Source organism: Myotis yumanensis, unplaced genomic scaffold (genome assembly GCF_028538775.1).
Source record: "Myotis yumanensis isolate MYYU_CA2020_CCGP unplaced genomic scaffold, mMyoYum1.0.hap1 SCAF_23, whole genome shotgun sequence".
Classification (NCBI taxonomy): Eukaryota; Metazoa; Chordata; class Mammalia; order Chiroptera; family Vespertilionidae; genus Myotis; species Myotis yumanensis.
Genome location: NW_027223774.1, coordinates 5,756,529 through 5,774,892, shown reverse-complemented (window position 1 = coordinate 5,774,892; position 18,364 = coordinate 5,756,529). Strand labels below are relative to the sequence as shown.

The window sequence follows — 18,364 nt, the reverse complement described above, 5'->3', positions numbered from 1 at the left end:
ATCATCTCAGCTGCAGTGGATGTGTCTTTCTCATAGTGTCTGTATCTGTCCCTATCTGTCTACAAAAAATAAAGTAAAGCCGAAACCGGTTTGGCTCAGTGGATAGAGCGTCGGCCTGCAGACTGAAGGGTCCCAGGTTCGATTCCGGTCAAGGGCATGTACCTGGGTTAAGGGCACATCCCCAGTAGGAGATGTGCAAGAGGCAGCTGATCAATGTTTCTCTCTCATCAATGTTTCTGGCTCTCTCACTCCCTCCCTTTCTCTCTGTAAAAAATCAATAAAATATATTTAAAAATAAATAAAGTAAAAAGTTTATATTATGCGTCTTAGTGGGTTTTTTTTATTTCAAAAGTCTGTCCTACATTCCTGTATTATATTTTTCCCATTCATATATGATGGTGTAAGTAGGTCATTTTTGTATAAAATGTTCTACACTCTAATGCATTCATACCTCTTTATTATGAGTCGCTGTATTGGGCTCAGAGATCATGTGTTTTCATTTGCACGGACTCAAGTCCCTTCACCAGGAAAAGATGACAACTTCCTTTAGCCATTTTCAAGATGACTCTTTCGTGAGGATGAGACATCTCTTAGCCCCTCCAGAGGCGGATCTGGGTATTTTCTCCTGGAGGGAGGTGCGAAAACCCTCTACCTGGTCTTGGACTGACCCACACTATGCAAAGACCAAATGTGAAATACCGCGCGGCAACCAATGAAAGGTCAGAAAATGCGTTTCCGGCGAAGCTAGGAGAGGCGGGACTTCCGGTGTCTGCAAGGCGGGCATTTTGTCTGGAGTCAGGTAACTGCCGCTATCTCATCCGAGATTCCAGATCGCTAGGCGCTAGTGGAGATGCCCCGGGGGAAAAGCTGTGGGAGTTGTGGTGCACACAGCACACGCGCGGGTGTGAAGATGGACGTGGTAACGCGGGTGACCCGCTCCAGGGCCCGGACCAGGACCGCCCTTTCCGCGGCGGCCTCTTCTCGCGCCCGGCTTCCTCCACTGAGTGCAATGGCGGCGTCCGCGCTGATTCGCTGGGCTGAGGTGAGTGCGAGTCCCCGGGACCTCACCGCCTCCTCACACCGAACAGGGCAGCCCGGGGGCGGGAGCCTGTCCCGTCCTGCAGCTCAGTCCCGCGTGGAGGACCGTGAGGAAGGCGGAGGGGAGAGAGGAGTGTTGTGGCTTCTGAGGACACAGCAGGTGCAGGGCAGAGAGGACGGGGCTGACTAGTATCTGAAGTTCCCATGGGGATGTGGGTGGTGATTAATGACGCCAAGATCAGAGGCTGCAGGGAGGACGTCACAATCTCAATCCGGGTTTTCCCGGCTGTTGGGTCCATCTGGGGCCTGGGGTGGTCCGGGATCCGGCTGGAAGACAAGCTCTCTACACGCCATATGCCAAGTTCATGGGTGAGTCCAGCGAGATCCAGTGGCATTGGAGCAGGAAGGGGGCAGAGCTGAGCGAGTGAACCTGGGGTCTGAACATGGGAAGGGGATAAACATTACCCAGCGGTGTGCACATCTGGAGGAAGTGTGAGCTGATGGTCCCGGGACCTGCTGTGGGGACTTAAGGGTGAGGCATAAGCTCAGGTTTGGCTCTGTCCTGGAGGCATGATCTGGGAGACTGCAGTGGTGTTGATTGGCAGGAAGGCTTGGGTCCTGCAGGCATGGCCCAGAGCTTAGATAGTGTTTCTGTGCTGTCCCCCTTCCCAACTGAGGTGCTCTGCTGAGGGTCATCGCAGTGAGTAATGGGACTGTGATGAGAGAGCAGCCTGCACTGGCATTAGGGCCTGGTGTCCACACTAACCGGGTGCCCTGGAGGAGGTTGAGGGCGGGGAAGGTGTGTAAGGAGTAGGATTACTGGTTCTCAGAAAGGCAGGTCTGGTTTCAATTGTCTCAATTCTAACAGGTTGGGGTGACCTTTGAGGACATTGCCCTGTACTTCTCCAGGGAGGAATGGAGCCTCCTTGATGAGGGTCAGAGACAGCTGTACCTGAATGTGATGCTGGAGAACTTTGAACTTATATCCTCCCTGGGTAAGACCCTCACTCTCACAAATGACCTGGACTTGGCTTTGCATTTCCCCAGGCCCCATCTCCCAGGTGCACTCTGTCCTCACAGGTGGACCGTGGGCATTGGGTGATATCCAGTTTTCTGGGTAGTTGCTATCCTTTGCTTGCACTGCCGGCTTCTCTCTGTGCAGCCCCAATACCTGCTGCACTGAACTCAGAGGGAACAATATGGTTGGTTCTGTGGCAGGGAGCCTAATGGATTCCACCTTGATTAGCGAGGAAAAGTATTTTTCATATTCCTGTTGGTCATTTGTGCATATTTTTGGGGATATTTTTCTACATCCTTAGCCTGTGTCTTTTGTTGTTACTGTTTTATATTTTTCTTGATTTCAGAGAGGAAGGGAGAGGAGAGAGAGAGAGAGAGAAATATCAATGATGGGAGAGAATCAATCATCACATGCCTCCAGCACGTCCCCTACTGGGAATCCAGCCCACAACCCAGGCGTGCTCCAGACTGGAATTGAACCCGGGACCTTCAGTCCACTGGCTGACACTGTCCACTGAGAAAAACTAACTAGAGCAACTTATTTTTTAAAATAAATTTTTTATGCCTTTTTCTTTTTCCCTTCCTGTTTTTCCTCTGCCTCTTCCCACCCGCCTGTGTTTCACAGGATTCCCATAATGCAGATAATGGCTCTCTTGATGGTGTTACTTAGTTCACATTGTTGTATTCTTTAAACTTATTTTTCCTCTTTCCACCTGAATGATTTCAAATGATGTGTCTTTGACATCACGTATTTTTTCGCGTCTGATTTTGATACTGTTCATTTTATGTTTTCAATTAATTCCTTGTAATTTATCATCTCCAGCATTTGTGTCATTCTCAGAAATGAAAATGATTTCTGTCTACCTATATTTTTCTTTTGTATTTTTTTGTGTTTTTTTAATTTAATATATTTTTATGGACTTCACAGAAGAAAGGAGAGGGAGAGGGAGATAGAAACATCAGTGATGAGAGAGAATCATTGATTGGCTGCCCCCTGCACTCTCCCTAATAGGGATCAAGCCTGCCACCCAGACATGTGCCCTTGATCAGAATCAAACCCAGGACCCTTCATTCTTCAGGCTGACGCTCTATCTCAGTGATGGCGAACCTTTTGAGCTCAGCGTGTCAGCATTTTGAAAACCCTAACTTAACTCTGGTGCTGTGTCACATATAGAAATTTATTGATATTTGCAACCATAGAAAAAGAAAGATTTATATTTTCGATATTTATCTTATATATTTAAATGCCATTTAACAAAGAAAAATCAACCAAAAAAATGAGTTCGCGTGTCACCTCTGACACACGTGTCATAGGTTCGCCATCACTGCTCTCTCTACTGAGCCAAACTGGCTATGGCCGATATTTTCTTTTTGTCACTCAAAAAGAAAATTTTGTGTCTCAGCCGGGTTTTGTGCCCCTCCCGCTCACCCCAGCCCCACTGTCTGCTGCTCGGTAGCACACTGCCACAGAGGCGGAGAGGGTTGGGCCACCGCAGTGGCACCAGGCATGAGCCTGGCATCTGGTGCCTGTCAGTCAGCTGAGCATTGCTCCCACCATGGGAGCACACTGATCACCAGGGGTTAGCTCCTGTGTTGAGTGGTCAGTGCGCATCATAGCGACTGTTCAAATAGTCCTTTGTGTTTTGGTCGCTTAGGTTTCTATATATATAGGCTAGAGGACCAGCGCACGAAATTCATGCACTTGGAGGGGTGCGGCTCAGCCTGGCCTGTGTCCTCTGGCACTGTAGGACCCCTTGCTCCTTACCACCTGCCTGCTCACTGCTCCTTATCGCTTGGCTCGCTGCTCCTTAGCAATGCCGCAGAGGCGGGAGAGAAGCGCCCACCACCGCTGCTGTGCTCGCCAGCTGTGAGGCCGGCTTCTGGCTGAGCAGCGCTCCCCTGTGGCAGCACACTAACCACCAGGGGGCAGCTCCTGTGTTGATCATCTGTCACCTGGTGGTCAGTTGCCATCATAACCATCAGTCGTTCTGGTTGTTCCGCTGTAACGGTTGTTAGGCTTTTATTTTATCAATTGTTGAAAATATTACATATGTCCCCTTTACTCCCCTATTGACCCCTGCTAGTCCTCCCCTAGGCCTACACCACCCTATTGTCTGTGTCCATGGGTTATGCATACAAGTTCTTTGGTTTTTCTCCTCTCACCCACCTACACACCAGCACCTTCCCTCCGAGACTCCACGGTGTGTCCCATGCTTACATGTCTCTGGATCTATTTTGTTAATCAGTTTATTTTGTTTATTAGATTCCACATATGAGTAAGATCATGTGGTACTTGTCTTTCTCTGACTGGCTTATTTCCCTTAGGATAATATTCTCCAGGTCCCTCCATGCTGTCTCAAAGGGCAAGAGGTCCTTCTTTTTGTACTGCTGCATAGTATCCCATGTGTACACATACCATGGCTTTTTTTTATTCACTCAACAACCGATTGGCACTTGGGCTAGTACCAGATCGCACCTAATATAAATTGTGCTGCTATGAGGTAGGAGTGCATACATTTTTTCTGATTGGTGTTTTGGGTTTCTTAGCATATATTCCTCGAAGTGGGATCACTGGGTCACATGGCAGTTCCATGTTTAATTTTCTGAGGAGACTCCATACTGTTCCTTAATGGCTTCACCAGTCTGCATTTGCACCAGCAGTGTACCGGGGTTCCCTTTTCTCCACATCCTGCCAGCACTTTTCATTTGTTGATTTTTGTCATGGTAGCCATTCTGACAGGTGTCGTTTTAATGTGCATCTCTCTGATGATTCGTAACTTCAAGCATTCTTTCATGTCTCTTAGCCACTTGGGAGAAGTCCACTTGGGAGAAGTGTCTATTTAGGTCCTTTGCCCGTTTTTAATTGGACTATTTGTCTTTCTTTTGTTAAGTGTAGCAGTTCTTTCTATGTTTTGGATCTTAACCCTTTATCAGATGTATCATTGCCAAAAATGTTCTCCCTTTCAGTGGGCTGCCTTTTCATTTTCTCACAATGGTTTCTTTTGCTGTGCAGAAGCTTTTATTTTGATGCAGTCCCATTTGTTTCTTTTCTCCTTAGTTTCCTTTGCCCTGGGAGATGTAACCGTAAACATATTGGTACGAGAGATGTCCGAGATTTTGCTGCCTATGGTTTCTTCTGGGATTTTTATGATTTCATGACTTACATTTAAGTCTTTTATCCATTTTGAGATTATTCTTAGGTATGGTGTAAGTTGGTGGGCTAGTTTCTTTTTTTTCTTTTTTTTGCATGTATCTGTCCAGTTATCCCAGCATCACTTATTGAAGAGACTGTCTTGACTCCACTGGTTGTTCTTGCCTTCTTTGTCAATTATTAATTGAGTGTAATGGCTTGGGTTCGTTTTTGGGGTCTCTGTTCTGTTCCGTTGAACTATATACCTGTTCTTGTGCCAGCACCAGGTTGTTTTGAGTATGTGGCTTTATAGTAAAACTTCTCAGGTATTGTGATCTCTCCGACCATGTTTTTCCTCCTCCAGCTATTCATGGCCTTTTTAAAAATATATGTATATTTTATTGATTTTTTACAGAGAGAAAGGGAGAGGGATAGAGAGTTAGAAACATCCATGAGAGAGAAGCATCGATCAACTGCCTCCTGCACACCTCCTACTGGGGATGTGCCCGCAACCAAGGTACATGCCCTGACCGGAATCGAACCTGGGACCTTTCAGTCCGCAGACTGACGCTCTTATCCACTGATCCAAACTGGTTAGGGCTATTCAGGGCCTTTTTGATTCCATATAAATTTGTTCTGGTTCTGTGAAATATGCCTTTGGTATTTTAATAGGGATTTCATTGAATCTGTAGATTGCCTTGAGCAGTATGGACATTTTAATGGTGTTGATTCTGCCAGTCCATAAACACGGTATATTGTTTCACTTGTTTATATCTTCTTCTATCTCTTTTTTCGACGTCCTGTAGATTTCTGAGTACAGGTCTTTTGTCTCCTTGGTTAAGTTTATTCCTAAGTATCTTAACTTTTTTTTTTTTGCAATGGTAAATGGAATTGTTTATTTAGTTTCTCTTTTTGAGAATTCTTTTTTGATGTATGAAAAAGCAATTGACTTCTGGGTGGTGATTTTGTATCCTGTTGATTTTGCCCAATTCATTTATTGAATCTAGTAGTTTATTGGTGAAGTCTTTCGGTTTTTCTTTGTATAATATCATGCCATTTGCAAATAATGGGAGTTTTACTTCCTCCTTTCCAGTTTGGATGCCTTTTATTTCTTCTTCTTGTCTGATTGCTGTGGTTAGGACTTTCAGTAGTATGTTGAATAATAGTGGTGAAAGCGGGCATCCCTGTCTGGTTTCTGTTCTTATCATAGGGGAAATGGTTTTAATTTTTGCCCATTGAGCATGATGTTGAGTGTCATATAGGGCCTTTAGAGATATGCCCCCTCTATTTCCAATTTGCTGTGAGTTGTTACCACAAATGGGTGTTGCATTTCATAGAATGCTTTTTCTTCATCTATTTGTTACAGTAATAAGTTTAGTGAGTATAAGATAGTATAATCAAATTTCATTTCTTTATTAGAGTGAATTTTAAACTTTACTTAGAAGTGAAACTTAACTTGTGTGTGTGTGTGTGTGTGTGTGTGTGATACCCTGATAAGTAACTTGTAACGCCCTGCAAGCTAACTCCTGACAAATAACTTGTAACTCCTGACCAACAACTCCCAGCATGTTAATTCCTGATAAGTACCTTGTAACCCCCTGCGTGAGTATCCTGATAAGCCCAGAAGGCCACCGGAGCACACTGATATGAGACACTGAAGAAGCCTGTTATAGTAATAAGTTTAGTTAGCATAAAGTAAACTCCATTTTGTATTAGCATAAGTTAGCATAAAGTAGACTCCGTTTTGTATTAGCATAAGTTAGCATAAGTAGACCTCATTTTATTCTTAGACCAAAACTTGTAAACAACTCCAAAAATAAGATGTATGTATGACTGATAAGCTGTGAACATGGTCACAACTTTCCCGCCTGAGTGTATACCTAGATAACAGGGCGGCACCCGTGTATGGCACCCGATATGAGACACTGAAGACGCCCAGCTTCAAGGACTTAAGGAGAGCAAATCTGCTGCGGTTCAGAGGTTTGTCTGTCCTCCACAGACAACCGTTCTCCTCCCCCCTGGAACTGCCAAACTGCCAAACTGCCATTCTTGCTCTGCCTTGAGCCCAGACTGTTAAGAGGGCTCTCTTCGAGTCAAGAGACCGAGCTCCTTGCCGGCGTATTTTGATGACCTCCGTGTGTCTCCTCTGTCAGCGAGTGTCTCCGGGTGGCCTGCCAAGGACTGAAACCCATCAGCTGTCTGGTAAATAAACCTGTGTGATTTCTTGCGTTGTTTATCTCCTGTGTCTCTCTCTCCTTAGTTTTTGGTTAAGCTCGGCCATATTAATTAATAGTAAGTACCCTTTGACGTTTGTATTGGTATATCCAAATGAAACGAACTGGGTCACCTGTGCATATGTTCCTATAGCTAATTGGAACACTATTGATATGATCATGTGATTTGTGTCTTTCAGTTTGTTTATGTGATGTGGCATGTTTATTGATTTGTGACTATTATACCAGCCTGGCATCCCTGGAATGAATCCCACTTGATTATAGTGTATGATCTTTTTAATATATTTCTAGATCCGATTTGCTAATATTTTGTTGAGAATTTTAACATGTGTGTTCATCAAGGATATTGGCCTGTAATTCTCTTTCTTTGTAGTGTCTCTATTTGGTTTTAGAATTAAGATAATGCTGGCCTCATAAAAAGAGCTTGGAAGTGTTCCTTCTTGGACTTTTTTGGAATAGTTTGAGGAGTAGAGATGTTAGTTCTTTGAATGTTTGGTAAAACTACCCTGTGAAGCTGTCCAGACCCAGGGTTTTGTTTTGGGGGAGTTTTTCTTCTTACTGCTTATATTTCAGTCAGGTTTTCTGCTTCTTCCTGATTCAGTTTTAGGAGATTGTATTTTTCTAGGAATTTGTCCATTTCATCCTCATTGTCCAGCTTGTTGTTATATATCAATATTTGTTTATAGTATTTTCTTAAAATCCTTTCTATTTCTGTGGTATCAGTTGTTATTTCGCTGCTTTTGTTTCTTATTTTATTTATTTGGGTCCTTTCTCTTTGTTTCTTGAAGAGATTGGCTAATGATTCATCAATTTTGTTTATCCTTTCAAAGAACGAGATACTGGTTTCATTGATATTTTTTGTATTGTTTTTTTTAGCCTCTAAGTGATTTATTTCTCCTCTAATTTTTTTTTCTTCTTAGGGGCCATGCTAATCTTCTCTGTATCTTTCCAAATTTAGTATATGTGCTGCCGAAGTGAGCACATCTCCTCTAATCTTTATTATTTCCTTCCTTCTACTTTGGGCTTTTCTTGTTCCTCTCTTTCTCGTTCTTCAAGTGGTAGGGTTAAATATTTTTTAAAAATATATGTTTTTATTTATTTCAGAGAGGAAGGGAAAGGAAGAGAGAGCTAGAAACATCAATGATGAAAGAGGATCATTGATTGGCTGCATCCTGATCGCCCCCTACTCAGGATCCAGCCCGCAACCTGGGCATGTGCTCTTGACTGGAATCGAACCCGGTACTCTTCAGTCTGCACATCGACACTATCCATTGAGCTAAACCTGTCAGGGCAGCCTTTTTTTTTTTTGTATGGAAACTTCTTTATTCACCATCTATTTTGAATGATAGTTCTTCAGGAGAATTCTCTTGTTCTTTCTTGGGGGTGTTGCGTTTTTGTTTCCCCATTTTGGCTGCCTGTTTACCTTTGGGTAGATCTGCTACACTTCTGATCTCTAGAGTGGCAGAGACAATGTCAGACACTGCTTGTGATTGGAACTGTGTACCCGGTTTGGAGCTATCAGCAATCCGCAGTTTGGGGGTCCCTCTACTGTGGCAGCTTCCTTTGGAAAGGACCAAGATATGCACCAGGTCTGCTTTTCCTATCCCTGGCCCAGAAGGAGATCAGGCAAAGACGCAAACCCTCCAGGACCCACCTCAGCCGGCAGTCTGATTGTTGTCAGCCTTAATTACCCTCAGGCTGTTGACTGCAGGGTGGAGTGAGAGGTGTTCCAACAGGGTGTGACAGTTGCCCCCCCCCCCCCCCCCCAAACGTCCACAGCAGAAAGATGTCCTTCACATCATGAGAAAATGACTTAGCACAGGATACTAGGGTGGCTGCCATCAGAGCTCCAACCCCAGAGACCCCAGTCCTGGACTCTCCTCACACAGTTCCAGTCCACTCTGCCCTCCGTCTTTCAGAGCCCATGGTGACTGGCTGCACTCGAAATTTTGCACATTTAAGAGGGTGCCTGTATTTCCAGCCGTCTCTCTGGCAGACTGCAGCCCTGCCGCTTTTCATAGCCATATGTTTTGCAGGCACCCCCCTCAGTTCTCGTGCTCTGGGCTTGGAATCTCAGCTTGGGGTTCAGACACCAGAGTTCTTAGTGGGAACACCCCACAGCCAAAATATCCTTCCAAAATTCAACTGTTGTCTGTGGGAACCCAGCCATCCCTTTTGTGCTTCCGCACTGCCTACCAGTCTGTATGCAATCCCCACTTCCCGTTCTGTGTTACCAGGGTTCTTTCCAGCTAGTGCTCAGTTGATTTTTCAGGATGGTTGTTCTGCATTTTAGTTGTCTTACCAGCTTGGTCTTGGGAACTTGTCAGTGTGCCTTCCACTTACTCCATTGCCATTTTCTCTTCCCTTTGATATTTCTTTTATTGTATTAAGTGTCTTCACATTTCATAAAGCAGTTAGTTACTCCTTTAATCCTTTCACCTTTATGGACCAATTGTGGCCTTGAGAAATAGATTTATCTGCATGAGTGATAAAGGGTATTGCCTGGTAGGGGTGTTATTTTGATCTTGAGAAAAGATTCAAAAGTCTTGCCTTCTTTTTTTTTTATTTCTTTTTTTAATATATATTTTATTGATTTTTTACAGAGAGGAAGGGGGAGAGATAGTTAGAAACATCGATGAGAGAGAAACATCGATCAGCTGCCTCCTGCACATTTCCCACTGGGGATGTGCCCGCAACCCAGGTACATGCCCTTGACCGGAATCAAACCCGGGACCTTTCAGTCCGCAGGCCAACGCTCTATCCACTGAGCTAAACCGGTTTTGGCAATCTTGCCTTCTTGATGCTCTATGAGTTGAGGTCATAATAATAATCTATAGGCCCAGTGCATGAAAATTGTGCATGGGAGGTTGGAGGGGATGTTCCTCAGCCCAGCCTACACTGTCTTCATTCCTAGACCCCTCAGGGGATGTTCGACTGTCTGACATCCCTCTCATAATCTGGGACCGCTGGCTCCTAACCACTCACCTATCTGCCTGTCTGGTTGCCCCTAACTGCCCTCCTCTGTCAGCCTGGTCACCCCTACTGCCCACCCCTGCCAGCCTGGTCGCCCCTAACCACCTCTGCCTTGGCCCCCACCACTGTGGCTTTTTCCAGAAAGATACCCGGAAGGATGTCCGGTCTAATTAGCATATTACCCTTTTATTAGTATAGTGTATAGATAATGTATGAGTCCATAATGACTTTGGTAGCCATTTTTTTCATTGACAATTGGAGGTGAAAAATATTTCTGGGGACATACTGATTTCTGTTTCTATTCTATGGTAGGTTGTGGCCAAAAGTATTTCTTTGATAATTCATGCCAACAAACACTAAATCTTCCTTTGATGTGTAAATTGTGCAGAGTTCACAGATGTTATATGGGCTTTTGCAGTTTTTCAAAACAAAACTTTGCAGTGTATTTCACAGAACATTCCACTCATTGAGTATTGTTACTCTGGCTGTGGTTTTTAACCCTAACTATCTTCAAATATATTTGATTACCCATCTTCCCAGTCATTCTTTCTATGCAGTTCTCTCCTTTTGTGCTCTTTTTCATTGCTCTTTGTCTTTATTAAGCTCTTATTCCCATCTCTGGTGGGTGTTAATTTGTTTGTTTGCTGATACCTGTCTACTTATTCTGGCAGGGAGATAAATTCTATCTCCTACTTTGCTATATTGCTGGTGTCACTCGCATAGTTTTTTTTTTATTTTTTATTCTGCTTTGCTGTGTTTTTTTTCTCTGTGCTTTCTTCTGTGCTCTCTTGTTCTACCACAATACTGGCCATGCATCTTTTCAGATTTTTTTTTAAAAATATATTTTATTGATTTTTTTACAGAGAGGAAGGGAGAGAGATAGATAGTTAGAAATATCGATGGGAGAGAAACATCGATCAGCTGCTTCCTGCACATCTCCCACTGGGGATGTGCCCGCAACCCAGGTATATGCCCTTGACCAGAATCCAACCTGGGACCTTTCAGTCCGCAGGCCGACGCTCTATCCACTGAGCCAAACCGGTTTCGGCTTCAGATTTTTTTTTTAGGATATCTGTCATCTGTATCCAATGGAATTGCCCAACTGGGATTTAAGGGGAAGAATCAGTTGTGCATTAAAGGAGGAAGTGGACTACATCCATGGCAGGGTGGACCCAGTGGCCGTCTTGCCTTGGTGAAAGGTAGTTGCAAAGAGTTTGCCACGAGAGCTTTATTAAGGTTATAAGAACTTCTTTTGTTCAATATTGTTTTGCTACCATTGCCAGTTCTGTACCCCATTCTACTTTTGCTTGTTTATTATTGACACTTTACAAACTACTCAGTTCTTTTTAAAAAAAAAAATTTTTATTTTAGACACAGAGGAAGGTTGGGGGGGGGGCAGTGGCGGGAGAGAGAAAGAGAGAGAGAGAGAGAGACAGAGAGGAGAAAGAAGTATTGATTGTTTGCCTCCTGTTTGCAGCCCAAATGACAGTTGAACCTGGAACCTGGGCAGGTGCCTAGACAGGAATTCTATCTGGCAACCTTTCCATGGGAAGGATGATGCTCAACCAACTGAGCCACACGATCTATAGCTAAACTACTCAATTATAACTGTTACAATCACTTAGGTTTCTAGCTTATGGGTAATCTTACCCTCTCTACACTTTGTACCTCAGCTGCTCTCCATACAGGTTCTTCTTTACTGCAGTCCAACCTCGGTCCATGCCCTTAGAGCTTCGGTGTGTCACATATTCTATTAACCATACATATCATGTGCTGGAATGCAATGGGTTTTAATATGTTCGAGCACATTCACATTGTTCTACACAGACTGCGTGATCAGTTGGAATGGTCCTACAGGAAACTGTTTGTAAAGGAACAACTAGTGGGCCCTGCCTCTCTTATTTGTGTCCCATCATGTGTTCCTGCCCCTCCCTTGATAAGATCTCCACCATTGAGTGACCTTAGGAGTCAAGTAATGTACAACAGCCATTTCCTCAGAGCCTAACTCACTGGTCTTAAACAGCATCCCATGCAATCATGCCTGGCTGTGACAGACAGTTGAGATGAGGGTATTTTTTTCCTTCCAAAGTCATCATGTACTTCACCTGCATTTCCTTTTATTTAGGTTGCTGCTGTGGAGCAGAGAATGTGGAGGCACAGCTTGAAGAGAACATTGCTGTAAGAGTGTCACAGGCAATGAATCCCAAGTTAGCTTTGTCTTCCCAGAAGAGCCACCCCTGTGAGAGTTGTGGACTAATTTTGAGAAACATTTTCCACTTGACTCATCAGCAGGCATTACAACACAGGCAGATACTGTTGAGGTGTGGGGCATGTGCAAAACAATTTTATTTCAGTGCACAGTTTCACCAGCACCAGCAGCAGCACTTGAGAGAGAAGCCTTTGATAAGAGGGGTAAACAGGGTCTCACTTGAAAAGGGGTGCAATTTCAGTGTGTCTCAGAAGCTTTTTACCTGTGGAGAGGTGGAGCAGGACATTCTTAGCACTGCAGGCCATTTCCAGCAAAAGGCCACTCAGATCATTGACAAGCCAAGTGGTATCTCGATGTGTGGGGTGACAAATCAAGGGAAAAATAATTATTTTACTACAAAAGAATGTAAGAAAACCATTGGCTATAACTACACGTGTGTTTGGGACAAGGGTGTCCCTACTGGCAAAATGTATTTTTGTTGCCGTGAATGTGGAAAATATTTTGCCCGGTTTTCTACTTTTTGTTACCATCAGAGATTTCATGCAGAAAAGAAGCTTTATGAGCACAGTGAATGTGGGAAATCTTTTACCAGTAGTACTGGCCTCCTTTCTCATCAGGGATGTCACAAAGGTGAAAGGCCTTATCAATGTATTGAATGTGGAAAATCTTTTACCAGGATCTTTTACCTTCATCGCCACCAGAGAGTTCACACTAGAGAAAGGCCTTATGAGTGCAATGAATGTGGACGATCTTTTATTCAGAACTATACCCTTCGTCGCCATCAGCAAGTTCATACTGGAGAAAGGCCTTATGAGTGCAATGAATGTGAGAAATCTTTTAAGAGTATTTATTATCTTCGTTCTCATCAGAGAGTTCACACTGGAGAAAGGCCTTATAAGTGTGGTGAATGTGGGAAAGCTTTTGCCTATGAAAAAACCCTCCGTTACCATCAGATGGGATTTCACACAGGAGAAAGGCCTTATGAGTGCAATGAATGTGGGCAATCTTTTGTCAGTAGTAGTGGCTTCCACTATCATCAGAGAGTGCACATTGGAGAAAGGCATAAGTGCAATGAATGTGAGAAATCTTTTAACAGTATCTATCAGCTTCATTATCATCAGAGAATTCACACTGGAGACTGGGCTTATGAGTGCAGGGAATGTGGGAAATCATTTATTCAGAAATATGCCTTTCATTGTCATCAGAGAATTCACACTGGAGAAAAGCCTTATAAGTGCAGTGAATGTGGGAAATCGTTTACTCGGAGAAATGTCCTTCATCGGCATGAGAGAATTCACACTGGGGAAAAGCCTCATGTGTGCAGTGAATGTGGAAAATCCTTTACCTGTGGAAGTAGCCTCCGTTACCATCAGATGGGAGTTCACACTGGAGAAAGGCCTTTTGAGTGCAATGAATGTGGAAAATCTTTTACCAGTAGTAGTGCTGTCCGTCGTCATCAGAAAATTCACACTGGAGTAAGGCCTTATGAGTGCAGTGAATGTGGAAAATCTTTTATCAGTGGTAGTAGCTTCCGTCGTCATCTGAGAGTTCACACTGGAGAAAAGCCTTATGTGTGCAGTGAGTGTGGGAAGTCTTTTACCACCAAGTATTGCCTTAGTTGTCATCAGAAAATTCACACTAGAGAAAGGCCTGCCCCCCATTAACTAGAGTGTAGTTAATATGGGAAATCTTTTACCCAAAATTCTAACCCTACTCCCCACATAAGAGTTCACATTGGAGGAAGGTCTTGGATATGCAGGAAATGTAGATTTTTTGTTGTTGTTGTTCACCCCTAATAATACTATAAGAAACTCCATAAAGCCCTATTTGTCTGAACTGAATCTCATACACTGCAACATCAAGAGTAGGGAGATTCCCAATAAATTTGAGTGCTGTGAAAATCATGTGTGTGTATTTTGCACTTATTTGTTAAAGTTTTTATTAATTTTAGAGAGGAAGGTTGAGGGAGAAAGAAATGGAAACATTGATGACAACACATAATCATCAATAAGCTTGCTCCTGCACATCCTCTACTGGGGGTTGAACGTGCAGTCTCGGCATGTACTTTGAATGGGATCCCACTGAGTCACACATATATGTTAAAATTTATTTACACAGATGTCTTCCAGATCTATGTCACTACATTTTTTTTTTTCTTCTACACCTATGTCCTATCACCAGGTTGACAACAACTGTCAATCCTTTTTTTCTTTAAACATATTTATATTTTTCTTTTTTTTAAATATATTTTTAATGATTTCAGAGAGAAAGGGAGAGGGAAAGAGAGATCAGAGCATCAGTGATGAGAGAGAATCATTGATTGACTGTACCCTGCACATCCCCAACTAGAGATTGAGCCTACAACCTGGGCATGTGTCCTGACCCGAAATGGAATCATGACCTGTTTTATAGGTCCAATCTCACCCGCTGAGCCACACCGTATATCTCATTACATATTCTGGTTGATGAAGCTATTTCACCTGATCCACCTATATGGCTTTCACAGATTGCATAGGTCACCATCCTCATGTACTCAAGAAAGCTAACTCTGTTCTCTGGTTTGAGAAAATGGGGAACAGCCTGAGCTTGTACGAGGTCTTATCTCCTTTCACTCTGACTAGTTGCCATATGGACCTGACTTGCGGTCCCCAGAGAACACCACCTGAGTTCAGCGGGCAGCTTATAGAACAACTACCTTTCCCAGGAACAGGCTTTTTCTAGGTAACAGTGACAGATTTTTTTTGAGTGGCTAAGTCACGGATGCAAGAACTGCCAAGCTCTTGTCCCTTTGGTTTGTAAAATATTGAAGGACTTTCTGAGTCTTCTTTAACTTAGGTGTTCTATTTACTGTCTGGGAGTTTATAAGCAGATTTGGGTTCTACCAGCATCAGGAGGTGAACAATTTATTTATTTTTCTTTTATTTATTTATTTTTTTTTAAAAAAGCTGCTCTACTACGTACGAAACCCCGACCCAGAAGCAGGTCGTCTACAAATGGTTTAGCGCCAGGTTCCCCACGAAAGGAGGCGAACGATTTAATGGGTATCTCAAACTTTCTCTGCCTATGGGAGGAATACAGGGTGCAGAAATTAGCTCAACAGTTTAGGCCAGATTTTCATTACTGTCCTATTTTCCCAGCCCTCATATTAAGCCTGATGCTATGAGTTTTAGGAGAGTTTCAGGAGATCACTCCAAAGAGTGGCTAGCTGTGCCAACCTCAGATCCTTCCGGAAGGAACATGAATTATTTTCTATTTTTTGGGGGGAGATCTCTTGTCCAGGTCTTACAAACGGTTCTTCGCCCTAATGCCTATCACTGGTTGGAGGACCATAGGGATCAGGGGAGCCATGATTGCTACAGAACCACTGGCCTACGTGGTGTTGGAAAAGATTGCTGCCAGCTAGATATAATGATCCTCTTAGAAATGTGCATTCAGAACTGTTCTGAGGAAAACACTGCAGGGTGGCATGTACACAGATCTGAGGATCTTCACATGTTTACTAGTATCTTCTGTGGCATCTCAGATGTTCAAGTCAGCGCCATTGGTGCCTTGGCACAAAAAGAATGATAAAGCCCTAACCCAGTGGTTCTCAACTTTCCTAATGCCACAACCCTTCAATACAGTTCCTCATGTTGTGGTGACCCCCAGTTTCATTGTTACAAATTGAACATAATTAAAGCATAGTGATTAATCACAAAAACATTATGTAGTTATATGTGTCTTCCAATGGTCTTAGGTGACCCCTGTGAAAGGGTCGTTCGACTCCCAAAGGGATCGCGACCCACAGGTTGAGAACCGCTGCCCTAACCGGTTTGGCTCAGTGGATAGAGCGTCAGCCTGAGGACTGAAAGGTCCCAGGTTCGATTCAGGTCAAGGGCATGTACCTTTGTTGTGAGTGTGTAGGAAGCAGCTGATGGATGTTTCTCTCTCATTGAAGTTCCTCTCTATCCTCCCTTTCTCTCTGTAAAAAAATCAATAAAATATATTTAAAAACGAAAAAAGAATGATAAAGAAAAAGGGTGCCCTGGCCGGTTTGGCTCAGTAGATAGAGCAGTGGTTCCCAAACTTATTTGGCCTACCGCCCCCTTTCCAGAAAAAATATTACTCAGCGCCCCCTGGAAATTAATTTTTTTAAAAATTTTAATAGCAATTAAACAGAAAGATATATGTATTAATGTTTCTACCTTTTTCGTAAAATATAATAAAGAAAGGTGTAAATTAGAAACATTGAAGTTTGAAATTATGAAACTATTTATTGAACTCAGAATAGAAAGGTAATAGAAAAAAAGTTAAAACAAATGCACCTGTGGCCATCACCGCCCCCCTGGATCGCTGCAGCGCCCACCAGGGGGTGGTAGTGCCCACTTTGGGAATCACTGAGATAGAGCATCGGCCTGTGGACTGAGGGTCCTAGGTTCGATTCCTGCTCAGGGCACATGCTCAGGTTGTGGGCTCGATCCCTAGTAGGAGCCGTGCAGGAGGCAATTGATTAGTGATTCTCACCATTGATGTTTCTATTCTCCCTCTCCCTTCCTCTCTGGAATCAAAAATCTATTTGTAAAAAAGGGGTATCTCTAGGCCAGGATGTGACTTGTGAATCAGGGAACATTCCTGTTGGTTTGGGTGAAAGCCCTTCATTGTTTGCTCTGTTTGCTGTCACTGAGGCAAGCCTCTTTAACTGGGCATGAGAACAGGGATTGAATATCACGTTTTCAAATCTGTTTTTTCCACACACAAAAAAGGGATGTGCACATTTCTTTTATCTTGAACCAATTTTAAAATGGTTTTATTAATAATTGAGGAGTCCACATATGCATTCACTGCGTGTTCTTTTTGAATCTCTCTGCCCTTCGTAGCTTTTCAAGGAACCACTAATTTACATTCCATCTTAATAGATAACTGCAATTTCTGAACTTTAGATTATGGGAATCTGGGTATATTTTTCTGCTCTTTACATTGCATAAATGTTTAGAGATTTATTAATGCTATATTAGTAGCTCACCTTTTGCGGGGAGAAATGTTTTTATCTTTGAATTTAGCGTGCTTTATTCATTTCCTATGCTTATTTCTAATTTTTTACTTTATTTAAACTGCTACAAACATTTTTGAGACTCTAAAACACCCTGCCCACCCTGATGCCAACTGGTCCTCCTGAGAGACCTGTTCCAGCCCAAGAACCCCCATGACAGGAGACCAGGAAAATGCAGAAGACCACAAATCAAGGGCTTAGTGCAGGATCAGATAACTCTTTATGGGGATATGTTTCATTTATCCTTGTCAATAACTCGTACATAGTTTTGAGTTGTCAGGCAGGTGAAGGTTTAACACAGTGATTCCCAAAGTGAGCTCTACCGCCCCCCGGTGGGCGCTGCAGCGATCCAGGGGGGGCGGTGATGGCCACAGGTGCATTTGGGGGCGATGAGTAACTGCTATTAAAATTTTTTAAAAATTAATTTTCAGGGGCTGAGTAATATTTTTTCTGGAAAGGCGGCGGTAGGCCAAATAAGTTTGGGAACCACTGGTTTAACATAGAGATATTTGCAAGTAGTGATTGACACTGATTGGCCTGTGTGCATTTTCCAGCAGCATATGAGGGATTCAATTCCTCCTCATATTAGAGAATACTTGGTTTGGTGAGTTGTTTTTTATTTAGACACTTCTTAAAACTTTGTCATGCTACCTCACTGTTGTTTTATTGCTTTCTTTCTAAGGATTTACAGTGAGCCTTTCCTAGGGTGTGTTCTTGCTCACTCTGTATCTCTG

At 43.3% G+C, this 18,364-nt stretch overlaps 1 protein-coding gene and 1 non-coding gene across 3 annotated transcripts in view; one reads left to right on the top strand and one right to left on the bottom strand.

The window, feature by feature from the left end:
- Window positions 1-802: 802 nt before the first annotated feature.
- LOC138999890 (zinc finger protein 211-like) overlaps window positions 803-18,364 on the top strand; it is a 28,257-nt gene continuing 10,695 nt past the window's right edge. The window contains exons 1-3 of one of the 2 annotated variants that reach the window (XM_070402106.1): window positions 803-1,042; window positions 1,907-2,033; window positions 12,518-14,561. In XM_070402106.1, the coding sequence (XP_070258207.1) occupies window positions 851-1,042; window positions 1,907-2,033; window positions 12,518-14,265 (2,067 nt within the window). In that variant the 5' untranslated portion in view covers window positions 803-850 and the 3' untranslated portion in view covers window positions 14,266-14,561. Of the gene's footprint in view, window positions 1,043-1,906; window positions 2,034-12,517; window positions 14,562-18,364 lie in introns of those variants that run through there. The other variant, XM_070402107.1, reaches the window with a different exon arrangement.
- On the bottom strand, window positions 8,299-8,401 carry LOC139000418 (U6 spliceosomal RNA). The gene has a single exon (XR_011469594.1). It is a non-coding gene; the product is annotated as a U6 spliceosomal RNA (small nuclear RNA).